At 39.3% G+C, this 19,608-nt stretch overlaps 2 protein-coding genes across 5 annotated transcripts in view; both read left to right on the top strand.

Annotated features, from left to right (window-relative positions):
* The window catches only part of MAP3K5 (mitogen-activated protein kinase kinase kinase 5), a 118,344-nt gene extending 116,444 nt beyond the window's left edge, over positions 1–1,900 (top strand). For all 3 annotated transcript variants that reach the window (XM_039323147.1, XM_039323155.1, XM_039323166.1), the window contains one exon: positions 533–1,900. In XM_039323147.1, coding sequence (XP_039179081.1) covers positions 533–599 — 67 coding nt within the window. In that variant the 3' untranslated portion in view covers positions 600–1,900. The remainder of the gene's footprint in view (positions 1–532) is intronic.
* Positions 1,901–4,000: 2,100 nt separating this feature from the next.
* The window catches only part of MAP7 (microtubule associated protein 7), a 103,765-nt gene continuing 88,157 nt past the window's right edge, over positions 4,001–19,608 (top strand). The window contains exon 1 of one of the 2 annotated variants that reach the window (XM_039323229.1): positions 4,001–4,147. In XM_039323229.1, coding sequence (XP_039179163.1) covers positions 4,069–4,147 — 79 coding nt within the window. In that variant the 5' untranslated portion in view covers positions 4,001–4,068. Of the gene's footprint in view, positions 4,148–4,268; positions 4,390–19,608 lie in introns of those variants that run through there. The other variant, XM_039323204.1, reaches the window with a different exon arrangement.

The raw sequence follows: 19,608 nt of genomic DNA on the forward strand, positions 1-19,608 counted from the left end.
ATACAAGTTTTAACATTATGAGACAAAAAAAAAAGATATGGAGATATTTCTAACAAGCTTAATTGGAGCGTTCTGAGAGGATTACAGAGTTTTTTGAAATAGAATGAAACAATATATTAATAAGGACAACACCAGGTTGGTGCGTAAATGTCATTAAGACATACCAGAAGCAGAATCACATGATTAAGTCCCCCCCCCCCATTTTCCCACAATAATCACGTGCTTCATTTCACTTGTACATTAGTAGGAATTAAAATTAGTGACTGTTTCTAGTGCATAATTTAATTGCTGGATTAACCCATTTTCTGGATCTGCAGATTAAGTTGAATCATAAACAGTCAAATGACCTGGGTTCACACATGATCAGCCACCAAAATGCTAACCAAGGTTAAAAATAAGCAAGTTCAATGTTTTATATAAATATAGCTGTTAAGATTCACTGATCTGGTTATGCATATTTATTTCTTTACTATAGTCGGTGTTTTGTGATACTTGATACGGACTAAAAACTACTATGACTTTTATTTTACAGAGGTGGGATCATATGCACGCTATGGAAGGCAATCTCTGATTTTCGAGAGAAGCACACTTGCCCCTGAGCAGAGGCAATCTTCCATCTCAACACAAAACAGGAGCTTTCCTTGAAGATTTCTCCCCCCCCCCACCCCAAGAGATGCTGTTGCACTTTAATCCAGTATTTGTTTACTGTTGCTAAAGAACACTGCAGCTTTCTGGCTGCAACTATTCTTATTCTTCTTGAAAAATCGGTCTACAACATTGAATACTATTTTATCTTAAGTATTTTCAGGAATTTTTTCCCTTTCTAACCTACCATTTAACAAAATTCATCTTATCCAGACTGTTAGTTATATTCACACAACATGGTTGACCAAGGGAACCTTGAGGTACTTAATTGACATCCTTGAGGTACTTAATTGATATCCCTATACCAGTTGTGCATGATCATCAGCGACCTGGTGTAGACCTTCATAGTCACTGCAGAGAGGGTCACCGAGCTAACATGTCTTGCTTCTTTCCTCCTCATATCAAAATCAAATAAAAAAAAATAGTGAGAGGAAAGAAGGAACATGACAGAGTGACTAAAAAGTTCTGATTTTGCAAGGCCTTTCTAGGATTTTATCTCTGTAGCAAAAATGGGGAAAGAGTTAGTGCTCTATTAATCCTATCAAATCAATTTCCTTATCTGCCCGCAATTGATCAGAACTTTAGCCCTCTATAATTCCCAACAGTTAGTTAATTAGATTACAGTATTCACATGATATTTCAGTCTCCCTTCACAAACAGTTAAACATATTCTACCTACAGGACTTTTGTAAGATTGTATGCAACTGTGTATCACTAAAACAAAATCAAATGTGAAAATTAACTTTACAGGTTAATTGTGTAACCAGGGCCTGCATTAGGCATGGTGTTCCTGGGACCTTTTCTTGGAATAGGAGACATCTGTTCATCTGTGAGAGGTTTCAGATGCAACCGAAATCATTCTTAAAGTGAAAGGTTCATAGTATTGCAGACAAAGGCCCATGAGTATTGCTTTTTGAGGATGACATGTTTTGCTTAAGATCCTTGGACATTTTCCTAAACTGAGATGGAATCCACAAGTGAAATGATATGTAGAACATATTGGATAGTTTTTCATTCTATGCTGTATGTTGACCTTTACACCACTTTGTACTTAACAATCCTTCCTTAAATGTCACATTGTTTTATTTTTAGTAACTTAAATCCCAGTCTACAGTGTATTTGTGTCTTTTTTAGTGTTGTTTATGTATTATTGAACTGTACCAGTTACATATGCCTGAATTACATATAGTACTGTTAGCTTGTTTTAAAGCTATCCATTGTGATACACATTTAAAAAATAAAGAATTATACAAAATGTGGGCATATTTCTTAATTATTTTAACACCAAGTTAGTTTTAAAAATGAAGGAAATTAGGATGATGATGATGATGATGATGATGATAAAATGAATGAAAATAGAAGAACTGACAAGAAAGAATATCTAGAGATGCTGTAGTACAGAATTACAGTGATTACCAGGTTTATATATAATGCTCAAACACCTAGTCCTAGTGATTGAAGACTACAATTACAAAAGTTGCCAGTGAATTCACACAGAATTTTTATTAAATATATATGGCGTGAAAATATCATTAAATGTGGTTAAATGTGATTTTTTTTTTAATCTTTGTCCTTTGGCGTATACTCAGTAATATGCCATTAAAGCTATATTCAACTCTGGGCCCCAACAATTGTATACACATGCTTGTACACCTATGCAGGTACATCTGCCGTCTCCTGAGACTTTCCAGTTGTATTTCCTTCCAGGGTCTCCATAAAGCCACTGTCGGCAGGAAGAGATCCGCCAGATGAAATAGGACAAGAAGAAATATAAACAGAGTAAATAAGTTTACAGGTAAGGCTTCCATATCTGGGCTGCAAAAAAATACAGACATTACAAGGCAGCAAAGAATACAAAAACTGCTAATCTGAAAGGATCCTTACTAGATCCTTTCCTCAGGATTCCACTTTCTGTCTGTTTTCCCATGAAAACCAGTGGAGGATGTCATTATCAGTTCAAGTTTAGATATCATAAGCATTTCAGTGATATCTAATTCATACATCTGCATTGTGAGCTAAGTATTGCCATCAAGGTCGTGTCCAGGCTGTGGGGTCTGGCTAGGAAAGAACAGATCCCAAGCAAGCCAAGCAGTAGATGCGGGTTGGGAAGTCCCTTGATTTTGCACACTCTTCACATTTTGCACATTTTCCCACAAACAAAACTGGCGCATAAAATAAAATTACTGAGAAACATTAATATATTTGTTGGGTGAATTGATGCTAAAAATGTTGGAAAATATTTAAATTATGAAGAATAAGCGTAAAACTTAAGTAAAACTTAATCTGATAAAGACTTGAGGAACAAGAAGTCTATTTAAATAGAATCCTAATTGAAGTAACTTCCTGGTGAAAATACAGTACATTGTCTCTTCTACGTTGTTTCAATATCGTTTATGATGCTTTCCTTCGGTTGGAAGCTGTAGTTTATTAACTTGCTACAGCCACCCTTAGCATTATCAGCGCGGGCTCGACCTCCATTGACTTTGACACCAATTTATTCAAACGTTCACCGCTCATTATGTCTATCGGGTATTTTTGTAGATTTCGATTTCGGCCAACAGATTTCCAGTTTTAATTAGCAGCTGCTCTGGCCGAGACATTAAATTTTGCACGCGGTTTTTTTTGCTCGAGCTTCTTTGCGGATGTTTTTTTATATACATAGAACCGGCAATGACTTAAGACGCCACCAAGGGAAGCTAAAATATATATATATATATATATGAAATGGTATTAGTAACACCATTTCATCGCAGACACGATGAAAGTAGCCGAAAAAGTTAAGAAATCGACACTGGTCGGAAAAATCAGTTTCACAGAAATCAAAGGGCTTTTGCTCCTTTTTATTAAGCAGACCTATCGTTTTCAATTTCAGACTGAGAAACCCTTTCCTTTTTGGTAGCAAATCCTCCAGCAGTTGCATTCAAAGGAAACCGTCTCCCACTGACGTTCCTCCACCTTAATGCCTCTCAAGGCTAAGTAAGTCGGTAACAGGAAGTCAGCATGCCTGGAAGCATGAAATGCTTATCCGATGCCTTTTTTCCGGGCTGCACGAGTGTACTGAACCCCAAACTAACAACATAGCCTTTTTACTCCAGACTAAAAGACAGCTCGTTAGTTTGCCATTCGGCGCGTGGAAATCTGAATGTGTGGTTTAGCTCTCCAAAGCTGCGGACTCGGATATCTATCTTCCCCACAGGGCATCAGCCGTAGCCTTCTCTCAGTTGCCCGCCAGAGGGCGCTTTGCGGGCCGAAGAAACCCCGGGAGCCGATCCTACTTTGATCTCCCTCCGCCAGGCAGGCTGCCGTGACGCGCGCGCTCCCGCGCGCTCTTTCCCCGTCTCACCTGCCCGGGCCACGTTCCGTCCCACGGGGGTGGGGCAGAAGCGCTGTTGGGCGGGGCGGCCGAGAGTTCGCCGAGGCGAGATGGCGGAGTCGGCAGCCCCCGCCGCCGCTGCAGCCGCCGGCCACAAGCTGGGCGAAGCTTCTTCCGCTGCCGAAGCAGGTGCGTCCACCCCTCTCCCGCGCTCTCTCCCCTTTCCGAACAGGGCCCCCTGGAAGAGGCGCACCTGGAGCCCCCCCCCCTCTCTCTCCCTTCCCTTTCCCGGAGACCGGTTTGTCCGGGACGGTATCCGGATGTTATGCAGCAGGCGGAGGGCGCAGATACTGTAAACACCAGGTGCGCTCCGAGCTGGTGGCGCGCGAGTCATTCAGCAGGGAGAACGGCGGCGCCTTGTTGTGTTAGCTGTATGTATGTAGGGCGAGAGCTTTCGGCGGCGGGAGTAAGTTTTGAGAATGGGAGAACTGGACCTCCCGTGAATGGGGGCGATGAGGATTCGCGTTTGCGACTGCTTTGTAACTTTATTGTTAACTCGAACGGCGATGCTTCAGCTGTCATGATCGGGAATAAAAAAAAAAAAAATCACCAGACTAAATGAAAGTGTGAATGTTCAAAGGGATGAATGGCTTCACGAATGAAGGCGAATATACGTGTCCTAGGATAATGTTGCAAGATCCGACCGACCCGGATTGGATCCTGAATTAATGGCTTGTGTGACAGAAGTCCTGGAATAAGGGTTTTATAGCAGGTTCCGTCTGCTGCCTCGTTTATCTGTGCCTTTATGAATTAATTCAGTAGGCATTATTACCTACTGAATAATAATTACTGAGATGCCTGGACGGGGAACTTAAATCTATCGGAAAACATTTCTGTACTATCTTGTGTTGTGCTTGTTAAAGGAAGGCCTACAGAGGAAGTGTCAAATCCAGTGTGAATTCCTTCTGTTTGCTGTTTTGCTCTGAGGTGTTGGATCAGATCCCCATATTTATTTAGTCGAATCTTTATTTCAGTGGAATCTTAAAAGAGTGGAATCTTAATGCAGTATATTCCCTGTTATTGATTCTTGAAAAATTGTGCAAACAATTTAGAAAAGGCAGAGCTGTTCCTCCTGAAATTTGCCATCTCTGCTCAAAACTCAGGCTGGTATACAGCTTTGTAGGAGGAATGTAATCAGGAGAGCAGACACCTGTCATTTGCATTGAATTGGCCATAGTTCTTTAAAAGGAATATGGTATAATATCCTTGTGACTCAGTCCTGTAGGTGGAGCAGTGGCTTTACCCTGCCATGTTGTAACGTACAAGATGAGTTGGCATGGATAATAAAGCCTAATGTCTCCCTGGTGCAATTTATATTTCAATGTCATCACCCGATCTTTTGAAAGGAATTGTGGCCATCAGATTGGTTCATCCTTATGGTCACATGTGATTAATTTCCCCATATGAGCAAATCAGCTTTATAATTCTTCCCATAGGAACCATCTTTATCACAGAAAATGTCACAACTCCACACCTGGCTGTTCACAACTGGCCTTGGCTCTCATTTTGAGATAGACAGGACCTCCATATCTGGGGTACAAACATTCAGATTAGCACCTTTTGTATTCTTTGCTGCCTTCTAGTGTCTGTGTTTTTGCAGCCCAGATATGGAAGCTATACTTGTAAACCTATTTACTCCGTTTATTTTTCTTCTTGTCTTATTTATTCTGGCAGCATTCAGACATTCTAGTACAAACAGCCTTAACTGTGAGAAATAACTTCTTAGTGAACCTGCTGAAGACTACATATTCATTTGCTCCCTCATATCTTTCTTGTAGGCTCCGCAATGAATTTGAATAGATACTCTCGAGAAATGTAAGAATAGACTAGAAATAGTTTTCATTTAAATTAATGAACTGGGTGTCACCGATATTTTTACTGACACAAAGGTTCAGATTTTTAATTTTGAATATAAAACCCAATCAGATTGCCTTGTGTCAGACCTCACCCATAGATTTATGGTTCAAGAGTGATTCACAACACCTTTTGCTTTTTGTACCGTTGCATTTAGTTTTTAAAATATTTATACAGCACTAGTTTATGTCATCAGCACTAGAATTTTTTGCTCATTTTTCTTGCAAGGCTTGTTTTAACTTGGTTGGTAGTCCTTGGAGAGAATAAGATTTTAGCACAGCAGTTTCTACAGAGTGTGGTTAATCAGATTTGAAAGCTTTCTGCTAAAAGGCGGGTATGGGGATATGTGTTTTGCATTCAAATAGTGTGTATGGAAATATATGCATGGATAACTTGCTTGGAATGACTCATAGCAATAAATTTGGACTTGTACCCAAAAATACAGTTATCAAAGCTGTGCATACTGTGTATGATTAATGATTGGACATTTTAATTTGTACTAGCTTTCAGAACAGAAATAGCCAATTCCATGTTCACTGTGTTCTCATTTTAAGTGTGACTAGCATTACATATGGTTGGGACATCTTTGTATTTCCGTGTTTACTCTTATTCATGCCATAATTATATTGGTGAAATCAAATATTGAAGTAAGCCTTGTCTTGCCTTCACTATTTCGTTTGTGCATTGTTCCATACTATGGGAGGATTTTTAATTTTGGCATACAGAAATTGTATTATCATTAAATAAAACACAGTAGTTTCCTTGAAACAATTTCCAGAAAGGCTGAAAATAAAGTTTTGAATAAGAATGTTTAGGAGTGGGAAGGGAATAGAACAGAACGGAACAGAACAGAACAGAATAGAATGAGTTGGAAGGGACCTTGGAGGTCTTCTAGTCCAACTCCCTGCTCAGGCAGGAAACCCTATACCATTTCAGACAAATAGTTGTCCAATCTCTTCTTAAAAACTTCCAGTGTTGGAGCATTCACAACTTCTGGACGCAGGTTGTTAGATTGATCAATTGTTCTGTCAGAAAATTTCTCCTTAGTTCTAGGTTGCTTCTCTCTTTGGTTAGTTTCCATCCGTTGCTTCTTGTCCTGCTCTCAGGTGCTTTGGAGAATAGCTTGACTCTCTCTTCTTTGTGGCAACCCCTGAGATATTAGAACACTACTATCATGTCACCCCTATCCTTCTCTTTATTAAACTACTAGACATACCCAATTCCAGCAACCATTCTTTATATGTTTTAGCATCCAGTCCCCTGATCATCTTTGTTGCTCTTCTGTGTATTCTTTCTAGAGTCTCAACATCTTTTTTACATCATGGTGACCAAAACTGGAAGCAGTATTCCAAGTGTGGCCTTACCAAGGCATTGTAAAGTGGTATTAACACTTCATGTGATCTTGATTCTATCCGTCTGTTAATGCAGCCTAGCACTGTGTTGGCTTTTTTGGCAGCTGCAGCACACTGCTGGGTCATATTTAAATGATTGCTCACTAGGACTTTGAGGTCCCTCTCACAGTTACCACTATTGAGCAAGGTGCCCCCTATACTATACCTGTACATTTGGTTTTTCTTGCCTAAATGTAGAATCTTATTTTTTTCGCCATTGTTAGATAGCACTCAATGTTCAAGTCTGTCAAGATCCTTCTGTATTTAAGCCAATCTTCTGGAGTGTTGGCTATTCCTGCCAGCTTAATGTCATCTGCAAATTTGATTGAGTTCCCCGTCTATCCCATCATCCAAATCGTTGATGAAGATGTTGAAAAGTACTGGGCCTAAAACAGAGCCTTGGGGTACCCCACTGCATACTTCCGCCCATGAGTGCAGTTGGTCAGCCAGCTATGAATCCATCTGGTGGTGATACTGTCTAACCCACATTTTTCTATCTTATCAAGTTATAAGTTGTGGTCTACTTTATCAAATGCCTTACTGAAGTCCAAGTAAATTATATCCACAGCATTCCTCTGGTCCATTAATTTTGTCATCTTGTCAAAGAATGCAATAAGATTTGTCTGGCATGATCTGTTTTTGAAAAACTCACGTTGGCTTTTGGTTATGACTTTGGCTCTAGGTGTTGGCTGGTTTATCTGATCGTGTTCATACAGGTTGATAGGTCTGTACATCAGCTCTTTTCCAATATTCTGGTAGTTCCTCAGTGCTCCAGGATCTTTGAAAGATATAGTTCAGTGGTTTTGAGATCACATCTGCCAGTTCCTTTAGAACATTGGGGTGTAATCCATCTGGTCCTGGTGATTTGAACTTGTCTAGGGTGGACAGGTGCTCACTTACCATTTTCTTGCCTATTTTAACGTGCTTCTAATCTGTTTTTACGGTACTGTTTTTGATAGATTGGACTGTTTTTTCCCTTGTGTAAAGAGGGATGCAAAAAACAATTTAAGTCCTTTCTCTCTGTTGCTCATCACCTTTTTGCCACTTTCTCCCACTAATGGACCAATCGTTTCCTTGACTTTTTTGTTTTTTACATGTTGAAAGAGCTTTTTTTGTTATTTTTGAGTTTTGTCACAAGCCTTAGTTCATTTTGAGCCTTAGCTTTCCTCACTCATCTTTGCAGGCTCGGCCTATTTGCTGATATTCTGCCTTAGTTATGTGCCCCTCTTTCCACTTTTTATACTTGTCCTTTTTATCTTTCAATTTATCAGAGAGTTCTTTATGCAACCATGCTGGTTTCTTTTGAGAGCTGTTATTTTTCTTCTTCATTGGTATTGTGCAATACTGGGCTTTTATTATCTCACTTTTTAAATAAAAATCAATACATCTAACAAAGCTCTTCTCACCCAATCAGGTAAATAATTAGAACTATTAATTTGCCTTTGTTGTTCATTACATATAGTAATCAAGCCAGATTTTTTTAATGAGACAGAGAAATCTTGCCCACTACTGTGATTCATTTAGCGTCAAACAATGCTGCTAGTATAAATATGGTACAAAATGTAGAAGCGATGAATCCCTTGCCCAGTGAGATTTCAACTCACTTTGGATAGATCAAATAGGAGTAGAATGATATAGAAAAGTGAAAAGACTATTATGGCATGAGACAATGGGATGTTATATGGCTTTGGTAAAAAGGCTGGTGATTGGGATAAAGGAAAGATTTTCAGAAAAGGCTTTTGCTCAAAATTTGGTATAGAGCAGGGGTCTCCAACCCCCGGTTCACAGCATGCCAGAAACTGGGCTGTGCAAACAAGTGAAGCCCCATCTATGGGACGCAGGTAGCACACGAAACCACGCCCCCTCTGGTCCACAGAAAAACCTCTCTCCGTGGAACTGGTCCCTGATGCCCAAAAAGTTGGAGGTTGCTGGTATAGAGGGTCAAGAATCAAGTTACATAGTGGAAGAGTCTAATAATGTTGTAAGCACTTCCAAGGAACAGAAATCTGATCCATAGCTGAATTTGGAACATCATTTGACGGCTGTGGCTTGGAGGACCTTTGCACAAGTTCGTCTGTTGCACCAGTTGCGACCCTACCTGGACCGGGAGGCTCTCCTTACAGTCACTCATGCCCTTGTCACCTCACGTCTGGACTACTGCAATGCGCTCTACATGGGGCTACCCTTGAAAAGTATTCGGAGACTACAGTTGGTCCAGAATGCAGTCGCGCGAGTGATAGTGGGTGCTCCTCGATACACCCATGTTACATCTATCCTCCATGAGCTGCACTGGTTGCCTATTGGTCTCCGGGTCCAATTCAAGGTGTTGGTTATTACCTTTAAAGCCCTATATGGCTCAGGGCCAGGCTATTTGCGAGACCGCCTACTACCTCATAGTTCCCTTCGTCCGGTTAGATCCCACAGGCTGGGCCTCCTTCAGGTCCCATCGGCCAAGCAGTGCCATTTGGCGGGGCCGCGGAGGAGGGCTTTCTCTGTGATGGCGCCCACGTCTTGGAACCAGCTCCCCCCGGAGATTAGGACCGCTCCCACCCTGTTGGTTTTCCGTAAGCTGCTTAAGACCTGGCTTTTCCGGCAGGCCTGGGGTTTATAAAATCTGACCCCTGGATGACTGTTCTTGTACTGTTTGTTTTGTTATGTTTTATGGTGTTTTTATTGTTAGCCGCCCAGAGTCCTCCGGGAGTGGGGTGGCTTATAAATTTTAAAAATAAAATAAAATAAAATAAATGAAACTAGGGCATCAAGATAAAATTCACACTTCCTTCCTTTCCAAAATTATTAATGTGAAAAGAATCAGAGGTTAATTCTGCCAGTTACAAGTGTGCATTAATAATCTGTTGTTATGCAGAGTTAAATTCCCTGTGATTCCTAACAGTGCATAGCATTAAGCTGATAAATAGCTTGTTTTCCTGAGTTTTCTATGCCTGCCTTCAGAAGCAGATGGATCTGAAAGCCAGTATCAGGGGAGGCATTTCTTCAAGCATTTAAGTTTTGGGATTCGAAATAATTTAAGCTGTGTATGAACATATTTGATCCATCCAAATTGAATTCAGTTAAATGTGTATCTAGAATAGCTAACTTCTCAGCCCTGGTTATCCTTTTCAAAATTAATGTTCATCTGCATCACTGGGCTTTGTAAGAACTGAAGACTCTAGCAGTACTTTGCTATGTAAAACACAGTGGCTGGGAATCTGGGAATACTAAGAAGCTAAGCCCTGGAAGGCTACCTGAATATGAATGGGTTGTCAGCATGTCCAGCCATCCACTATCCACTGCAGAATACAATATCCTACAGAAAAGCCTCAACTATAACATAGATGATGTTAATCAGTTAGAATTCTGAGCAGCCTTAGAAGTAGCATTTAAAACTATAAGGCTTGGCACAGAGACCCAAGGAAACATGAGGTAGACATCACACCTCAGAGCAGAAGAACACAAAATCAGAACCAACTCAAAGCAGATAACATATCAGCTCTCAAAAACCTAAAGAAAGATCAAAATATCATCATCATCATTCCAAAAGGCAAAAGCTGAACCATATTTATTACGGACAGATCACAATGCATAAAAAACGCCAAATTGTTACTGCAAGACATAGAAACCTACATCTCAGGAAACACCTGATACAATACACAAACCAGGCAGTTTGATAAAGAGAACTCTTAACAATCTAACCGAGAAAGATCAAATCACAAAAGGAGGACAGCGGTAGGTGAAAAGCAGTGGATCCATTCCCCACTCTATGACACCCCAAAATACACAAGCCTGGCATACCTCTTTATCCAATTGTATTGCTACCAGTGACCCCAATGTGCAACATAGTGAAAGAATTTAGAAAAAAAAATCTTGGACATTGTACAAAGAGAGCAAATATTCTATCAGTTCTCAAGCACAGTGCCTCCAGAAAATCAAAGATCTAATAATAGAAAAAGATGGTGGGTTCATTCAATGTCACAGCACTTTCTATATCTAAAACCCAAAATTAGTAAAAGAACTCATGGCAGCAGTACTTAACAACTCACCCGATTTAAACAAATACACTAAGATCTAAATATCCATAATCATGGACCTCATCAGTTTTTGCTTTCCTACCTATTTTCAATTTGATATACAAATACACCACCAAATCAGATGAACACCTATAGGATCACCACTCTCAGGATTCATAGCAGAATTAAAAAAAAAAACCTATACCACTCCCATGTATACAACTCAAAGTATGGATCTGGTATGTAGACCACACCTTTGTCATAATAAAACAGGAACTGCTAGAGAAGACACATGAAACAATCAACATCTTCAAAGGAAAAAAATTCACACGGAAAGAATAATAACACACCATTCTTCCTGGATATCCTCATCAGCAGAAGAAATGATGAGAAATTAGAAAGATATTCTATTCAAAAATGAACCATATTAACCAAGTGTTCCAGGACCAAAATAACAATTCAACCTCCCACAAGAGGAGCTGGGTAAGAACATTATTCTTGAGCACAAATGTATTGCAGCAACTCAGAACACCAGCGAAATAAAATATACAACATATTCCAGCAAAATGGATATCCATGCAACTTTATCAAACGGTGCCTGATCACTCAACCTACTACAGCAAAACCAACACAAACTATGAAAAGATAACACTGCCGTACATCAAAAACATCTCAGAAACAACCAACAGACTATTATAACCGCACAGCATAGCATACAAACCAATTAAACCTCTCCAAAGTATCTTAAGTAAACCAAAAGACCCAGTATCCCAGGAAATAAAAATTGGAGTCATCTACAACATAAAGTGACTGTTACAGCCACTATATAAGAAAGATAAACAGAAGAGTAGTAGAATGCATCAGAAGTGTGTCAGTGGACACAATTAAAATTCATTTACCAAACTGTGAAGCATCCTAGTTCAAGTTAAATCCCAAAATGTCAGACATTTCTGGAAACCTGGCACTCAGACAAATCAACCATCAACTCAGAGATAAACAATATGAACACACCATTCAAAAGAGACAATTAAAAAAAAGCTGAAAAAGAAACAAAAAGACCAGAATACTTCTCCATAATCAACACATAGATAAACAGGAATTAGCTTCAGGATTAACAGCAGCCCAACAAGCAGCAAAACAATGCCCTAATCAAGAAACTGCTAACTCAGACAAACAGTCAGGCAGAAAATAACAGTCTAATCCAGGAACTACAAAGGAGAAAACAACACCCTCACCAACATTGTCAGGGCAACCTACCATAACAGAGAGCATCAAGAACTTTTGTTCATGGGAACATTTTAACAAGTTTCCACTAGTGGACATTCCCACAAATGGGGAAGGAGAATATTACCTATTCCCATTTCTTCTTCTTTTGTCTTTCAAAAATGTTGATAAACTAGTATTAGCAATACTGCAGAAAACAGTAGAAAAGAAACTTGAAGACTTAAGGTAGATGAAATGTTGGGAAATTGGGTTGACAGTGGTCTTAATTATCTAGAATGTGGTTGGTATCTCTTTGCTGGACGCCTTCAAGCAGAAGCCAAAAAGTTATAGGAAATTTTAATGTTTATGTTGAGCAGCAAGTTGCTTTCAAAACACTTTATTTTGATGACAGTAAAAATTGCATCTTAACGCGTGGTTCTGCTTTGATTTAATTTCATGCCTGCCATTACATAGTCGCTAATACATTTAAATTCTTATAACGATATGCAGACTAGTAAAATCCGTTTCTTTGTAATTCTGTAGTAAAAGCAGTTTATATTTTGTTTTTGATTTGATTAAGCTTCTCTTGATCCCAGCTTATATATATGTGTGTGTGTGTCTTTTGTTAATGGAACATTTTGAGAAAAAGTAAAAAGAACCATGTTACCTAGTCTTCATCCAGAGAATGCTGGTACCTATTCTAAAGGGGGAAGAGAACATTCCAACTAAGAAAGCGAAAGTCAGAGGGATTTTGCTAAACCTGGTAGAAAGCATTTGGAATTTTGAAGCATGCTGTCAAGTTCAAAGCATATTTTTACTGATCTGATGATTATTGCTTCTCAGCTTGCCAACAAACTTGGGGGGAGGGAGGGATTGTAATGCAGACTTCAGAAAATCAAGAAAGCAGACCATGAGAACCAAGGACAGTTTGCCAGGTGTCTAGACAGACCCAGAGACACTTTCTCATAACAATATTATCCCACCTAACTGGGCAACGTGACCTGACCAAGAAGGAGAGGGAAAGTTCTATACTTTTACTATATGGGATTGGGTGGGGTTTTGCCAGAGCTACTTTTGCTTGCATGGGTGCCAAAATGACGTATTCAATAAAGTTTTACATTAAGAGTTTGGAAAGACTTGAAGATGTTTACTTGGTTGGGTTCATCAGTCGGAACCTTGACACATGCTGTGAGTGCCTTTCAAAATAGCTGTAATCTTGATCTTGACTAGAGGATATGACTATGAATTAAAAAACAATGATTTTCCCAAAAGCTGCCTGTTACTCTCTCAAGCCCTTACTTTTCTAGGCTTTTTGGTGCTATTCTTGTTTACTTTTGCTTCTTTGTTTGTTTGTTTTCGGGGCACACTTCCTTATCCAGGACTGGGCTCTAATAATTTATTCATTTTATTTTCAAAGAAATGTAATAAGGCCTATTTTGAGGCCAAAGACATTTCTTGGAAATAAAAACGATGCTGAGGGCTGGTATTTTGCTTTACTTGCATATTATTATATACTGTGTCAAGTCAGGTGCAGTGAGGAAGCTGGTGGGCACCAAAGTAGGTTAGATACGGACTCCTAAATTATGCAGTAGTTTCCACAACAGTCTGATTTGCAGTTTTTATCTTAAGAATTGTGCTTTTGCTGTGATGTTATGTGTTTGAGCTAGAGGGGGGAAATTCATGTTATTGATACACTGATGTCACAAACACCTCTCCAGTTCCTAGAGCACTTTCGTAATGTTTTGTAACAGTTCTAGGGTTGTTTTTTTTATAAATAATGTGAAGAAATAATGAATGAACATTACAGGTTGTCCTTGAGTTGCGACTATTCATTCAACAAACTGTTTGAATTTCCATTTGAACTAAACAAAGGTCCTGGAAGTTCCACCCGTTCCAATGTCCCTGGAGTCATGTGAACAAAATTTGGGCACTTGGCAGTCAATTCGCACTTGAATATGTTTGCAAGCATCTTCCAGTCGTGTGATTGGCATTGTTGACTTTCTCTACCAGCTTCCCACAAGCAAAGTCAATAGAGAGGCCAGCAGAAAAGTCACAAGTTGCTTGGGCAGGTCTCCCCCTCTGCCTTTCTTTGTTCACACATACAGCACCCTCCCCACCCCTTTGCTTTACCCTCTTTCCCTTGCCTCCTTGCCTTCACACAGCCACGCACCCACCAGCAACCTCTTTTCCTGGCGTCTCCGCTTGCACGCTCATATCCTGCACCTTCTTTTCCCAGCCACCCTGCACTCACATACACATATGCATGCACAGGTAGTCTTTTCAGCCTAACAACAGTTCATTTAGTGACTGTTCAGAATTACAACAGCACTGCAAAAAGGTGATTTATCATCATTTTTCACAGTTAGGATTTTTGCAGCATCCCGATAATCATATGATCAAAATTCAGATGCCTGGCAACTCCTTCATATTTATGACCATTGCAGTGTCTGATTTTCATTTCAGTCATTGTCTTTGGGTGTTGACACAATATTACCCTATTACAATAGACACTGACAGAGCCACAAGATGGAGCTACTGGCAAACAAAAGTCTATTAGAACAGGAAGAAATAAAAGTAGAAGGTAAATCCTGGAAATGAATGCATCCATACTGGTTTTTTTTTTTTTTGACAGTGTGGAAATTATTTGCTTTTGAAATGTTTGTTTAACTTCTTACTGTAGCCCACAACTCTAGTATTTCCTTTCGTATTTTACCCAACTACTCTGCAGGCCTGACTATACTTTTCAGCTTCCAGATAATATCAACTAGATGAAAAAGAAAGCTATTCCTGTAAATTATACAAGCCATTCTTCTTTGTGGGCTACTGAAATGGGTCTGGTTTTAGCTATAGTTTTATCTTAACAGTAGATTATTTTATTTTCAACACTTTAGAGCAAGAAGCAGAAATTCCATTCTTGAAGGCCATACCAAGCATGCCATTATTGGCTGGGGCCATGCCATACTCCAAAAATTGCCCAGCGCTCTCACGCTTTCTGTGTGTGTTTGTCTAAGTGTGCGTGCATAGAGAAAAAGTTTTGGCATCTTGGCTCTAGAAGACAGGTAGACTCATTTTAGGCAATCGGGGAACTAAAATTCAACTTGTCGGATGGGCACCATGTTGAGAAAGGTGTGGAACTGTCTTTTATTGCAAGTCATATTGAAAAATAAAATTAGTATGGGGTAATGCATAAACAATTGTTTAACAACTTGCTATTAGAAGGTTCAATCAGGGTAGAGCAGAAGTCTCCTACCTTAATGAAGTTTGGTATCTATTTTGTCTGTTTCGATAATTGTTATCTTAAGGCTTAGTTCTAAAAAGAATATAGCAACAATGTAATTGCATATATATATATATCTACAAAAAAAAATCTGACAATATTTTTTTCCTTTTAATTCAAGGCCACAATCTTGAATATAGTACAGAATAATGGGTTATAGCTATGTTCTATTTTAAAAGGAATCTCTGTTATCTAAAGAAAGTCTTTGGGCTTGTTTGTGATAATTTCAGATCATGCTACTTTTAAAAGAGTACCTTCAGAATGAAGGCTTAAACCCTGGAGCAGCTGTTCAGTTATATGCTGTTATGCTTGTCTTTTTCTTCCTTCTTCCAATTAATACACTTAAATACGTATGTTCCTACCGCATGATTTAGGATGCCTCAATATTTCATGTTATCATTTTATTCCTACCCACTGCCAAAAAAGAATGGGAAAATCTGGGGAGCTATGATTGAAGTCAGTGCCAAAAAGAGTATCCCTCCAAATATTTTTTTAAAAAAATCTCTTTATAAATTCCTGGGTTGATCCCCCACGTGCAAAACTTTTGCAGGATTTGCTCTTCATTTATTGCTTTTAATGTATAAATAGAAAGAAAAATAACCAAAATAGCTAGATACCAAAAGAGAAATTAAAAACCCAAACAAAACTGAACTCCCTTCAAGAAAGAAAGTCACAGGAAGAAGATAGTCATTCTCAGCAGTATTAACCGTGCTGCTAATGAAAAACTTGGGTAACTTACTGAATGTTATGCAGCAGGTTAATAAGAGACAAGGAATTAAAGAATAACACAAAATCCAGGCCTCAATCCTCCAGAGGTGCAGTTCTGCCTTCGAGAAGCCATCCGTCTGCATCAACGCCACTGAAACGTGATCATGCATCTCAATCCTTTCTTTATATAAAGAGGATTTATGGAAGAGAAAGCCTCAAGGGTCAGCACTAATATCTTGATCGTAGCAAGAGTTTGCAATTGCACAATTCTGTTCTTCTGGCCAAGGGCAGATTGTGAAAGAAACATATACTGTATGTTGTTTCTGAGTCTAATTGTGTGTGTGTGTGTGTGTGTGTGTGTGTGTGAGAGAGAGAGAGAGAGAGAGAGAGAGAGAGAGAGAGAGAGAGAGAGAGAGAGGGAGGGAAGGAGGGAGGGAGGGAGGGAGAAGGAGGAATGTACTGTATGTGTGTATGAAAAAGATGAAGACAAAGCTTTTCCAAAGGGCTTTGGAAGCCTGAGGCCATATGTTACATTTGGGTTTTATTTGATTTATCTCTGTATTTCTATATATCATTTTTCTTGCTAGTATTTTTCCCCTCTACTGCTAGGTTTGCTTTTTTTGGAATTAACTGAGCGTTGATCCATTGGTTGCAATAGGAATTGACCAACTAGCTTGTTGGCTGAGACTGATATCATGAAAGAGTGACTGGCCCAAAGTTACCCAGTGGACTTTCGTGTCTAAGGCAGAACTAGAATTCACAGTCTCCTGGTTTCTAACTCCTGGTGCCTTAAACCACTAGACCAAGCTGCCTTTTGCTTTGTCTTTATGTCTTTATATTTTATTGTATTTTTTTACTTTTTGAGCTGCTGAGGGTTTTCTAACTGTGGTGGGATATAAATTTGATTAATAAATAATGCAGATGTGAGTAATCTGCAACCCTCTAGAAATTGCTGAACTGTGATTCCCAGCAGCCAGTGATACGAGAAGGCGGAGAAGCTAAAATACAGCAAAATTCTCTGATTTAACCTGCATCTACATAAAAGTACTTGGAAAGTTTTGGGAAGAGGGGAAAGAAAGGACGGGGGGGGGGGGGGAAATGAAGCTTGCTATGCAGAACCACAGGAGGAATGTTCCCCCATGTGTGCATGGTCTTTCTAAAGGGTTCTGCACTATCTGCTTCCTCTTGAGCCTCCTTTCACAGTTCCTTATGTGAACAGTCCTGTCCTTTTAGGAACAATATTAAGATGTGTGGCCGTTCCTTCCTAACCACCCCAAACCACCCTCTGTTTATTAGAGATAGATGACAGACAGACAGACAGACAGACAGATAGATAGACAGACAGACGGGTGGGTGGATGGATGGATGGATGGAGAGAGAGAGAGAGAGAGAGAGACGGACGGACAGACGGGTGAGCGGGCAGGCGGATGGATGGATGGAGAGAGAGAGAGATAGATGATAGAAAGATAGATAGATAGATAGATAGATAGATAGATAGATAGATAGATAGATAGATAGATAGATAGGCAGGCAGACAGACAGACAGACGGGTGGATGGATGGATGGAGAGAGAGAGAGAGAGACGGACAGATGGGTGGGCGGGCGGGCGGGCGGGTGGGCGGATGGATGGAGAGAGAGAGAGAGAGACAGACAGACAGACAGACAGACAGATATCCAGATTTGTGGATATCTTTGGGCAAATGTGAATTCTTTCCAGAATTCCTAGAAGTTTGGAACTTAATGGACATGAAGCAAAGCTAGCTTTGTTGTTTGTGACTTTGCATATGGATAGCCACTTCTATTTTTGAGATTTAAGCCATTTGGATTCTATGAATATTTCTTGATCTAGCGGCCTAATCCCTTTGGATTTTGTCATCCCATCTGTCATAGTATTTTTGGTTATTGCATGCTTGCTGGAGTGAGTTTGGTAGGAGAAGGGAGAGTAAATTTGTAATTTCCAGGTACTCCGTGAGGGAGTATTTACTATGGAAACATTGGTTTTGAATCAATTTGCTTCTACCTCTTTTTCTGCATTGCCTGCACTCGGATTCCTTTCATAGTTATTCTAACCATCATGTATTTCAAGCAGACCAGAAAGAAGTTACTGTATGTCATATATAGGTGACATACGTTAAATGCTGATTATTCAGAATGCTGTTACATCTTTCTTACCCAGTTTACACATGTAACTTAAAATGACCAAGCATCTCCTCCAAAACAGTCTTGTACAAGACGATTCAAGAATCTTAAAATATGAATTTAAGAAACATAAAAACATTTTATCAACTGAGCCTGAATTAAAATTTCATTGTCAAATCATTTTTTCTTTTTTTTGATCTTCAATTGCCATCACTTTGAAATTCTACCCTGTACACTTTAGAAAGTTTTTTTTTTCAATTGCATAGGTTGTAAAATAGAAATGTTCCTGATGTACTGAGAAGCATTTTGCTTGTTTGGTGATAAAATTATTGCAAATATTTTAGCACTGGATATGGAAACAAAGTTGTTTTGTTAGGCTGCCACAGCGGAGAAGATAGATTAGCCTGTCTGCCTGCCTGCCTGCCTACCTTGCTTTAGAAAGAACTCAAGGAGGCAAACACATCTGACACGTCTTTCTCCTCCTATTTTCACCTCAACAAACACCTTGTGAGGTAAGTTGGGCTGAGAGAGAGAATAACTGTCCCAAAGTCACCCAACTGGCTGTACCTCTGTCCATATAGTCAATTCAAAGTAAATAATTCCCTTTACTTAGCAAGGAGCCCTTGCATTTTCTTTTATTAAAAGTACAAATGTGAATTGCTTTGCTTCCTAGGAGTAGCTCAAAAGTTATTTTTGTAGTTCTTTTTTAAACCTTGGACATTCCATATCAGCCAAAAATTGAAAGGGTTAATATACTATTTTAGCTTCCTTTAACTTTTGACTAATCACAGCCTCTTCAGAAAGCACCAAAGTGCTATTAGATATCTAAAATATATACTGTAGCTAAAATTTTAGTAGCTAAAATGCTCTGGTCTGTTTGATTGTTTGTAACCTTCAATTGAACCTTTACATCATAAGGCAACAATTTTTCACTTTTATATTTATTTATTATTTTAGCATAGAGAATAAAATAGAAAAATAGTGTACAAAAAAAAAGAAGAAAAAGTGGTC

This window comes from Crotalus tigris, unplaced genomic scaffold, assembly GCF_016545835.1.
Source record: "Crotalus tigris isolate CLP2741 ecotype Arizona unplaced genomic scaffold, ASM1654583v1 scf7180000017611.44802233496:7321179, whole genome shotgun sequence".
In the NCBI taxonomy this organism is placed as follows: domain Eukaryota; kingdom Metazoa; phylum Chordata; class Lepidosauria; order Squamata; family Viperidae; genus Crotalus; species Crotalus tigris.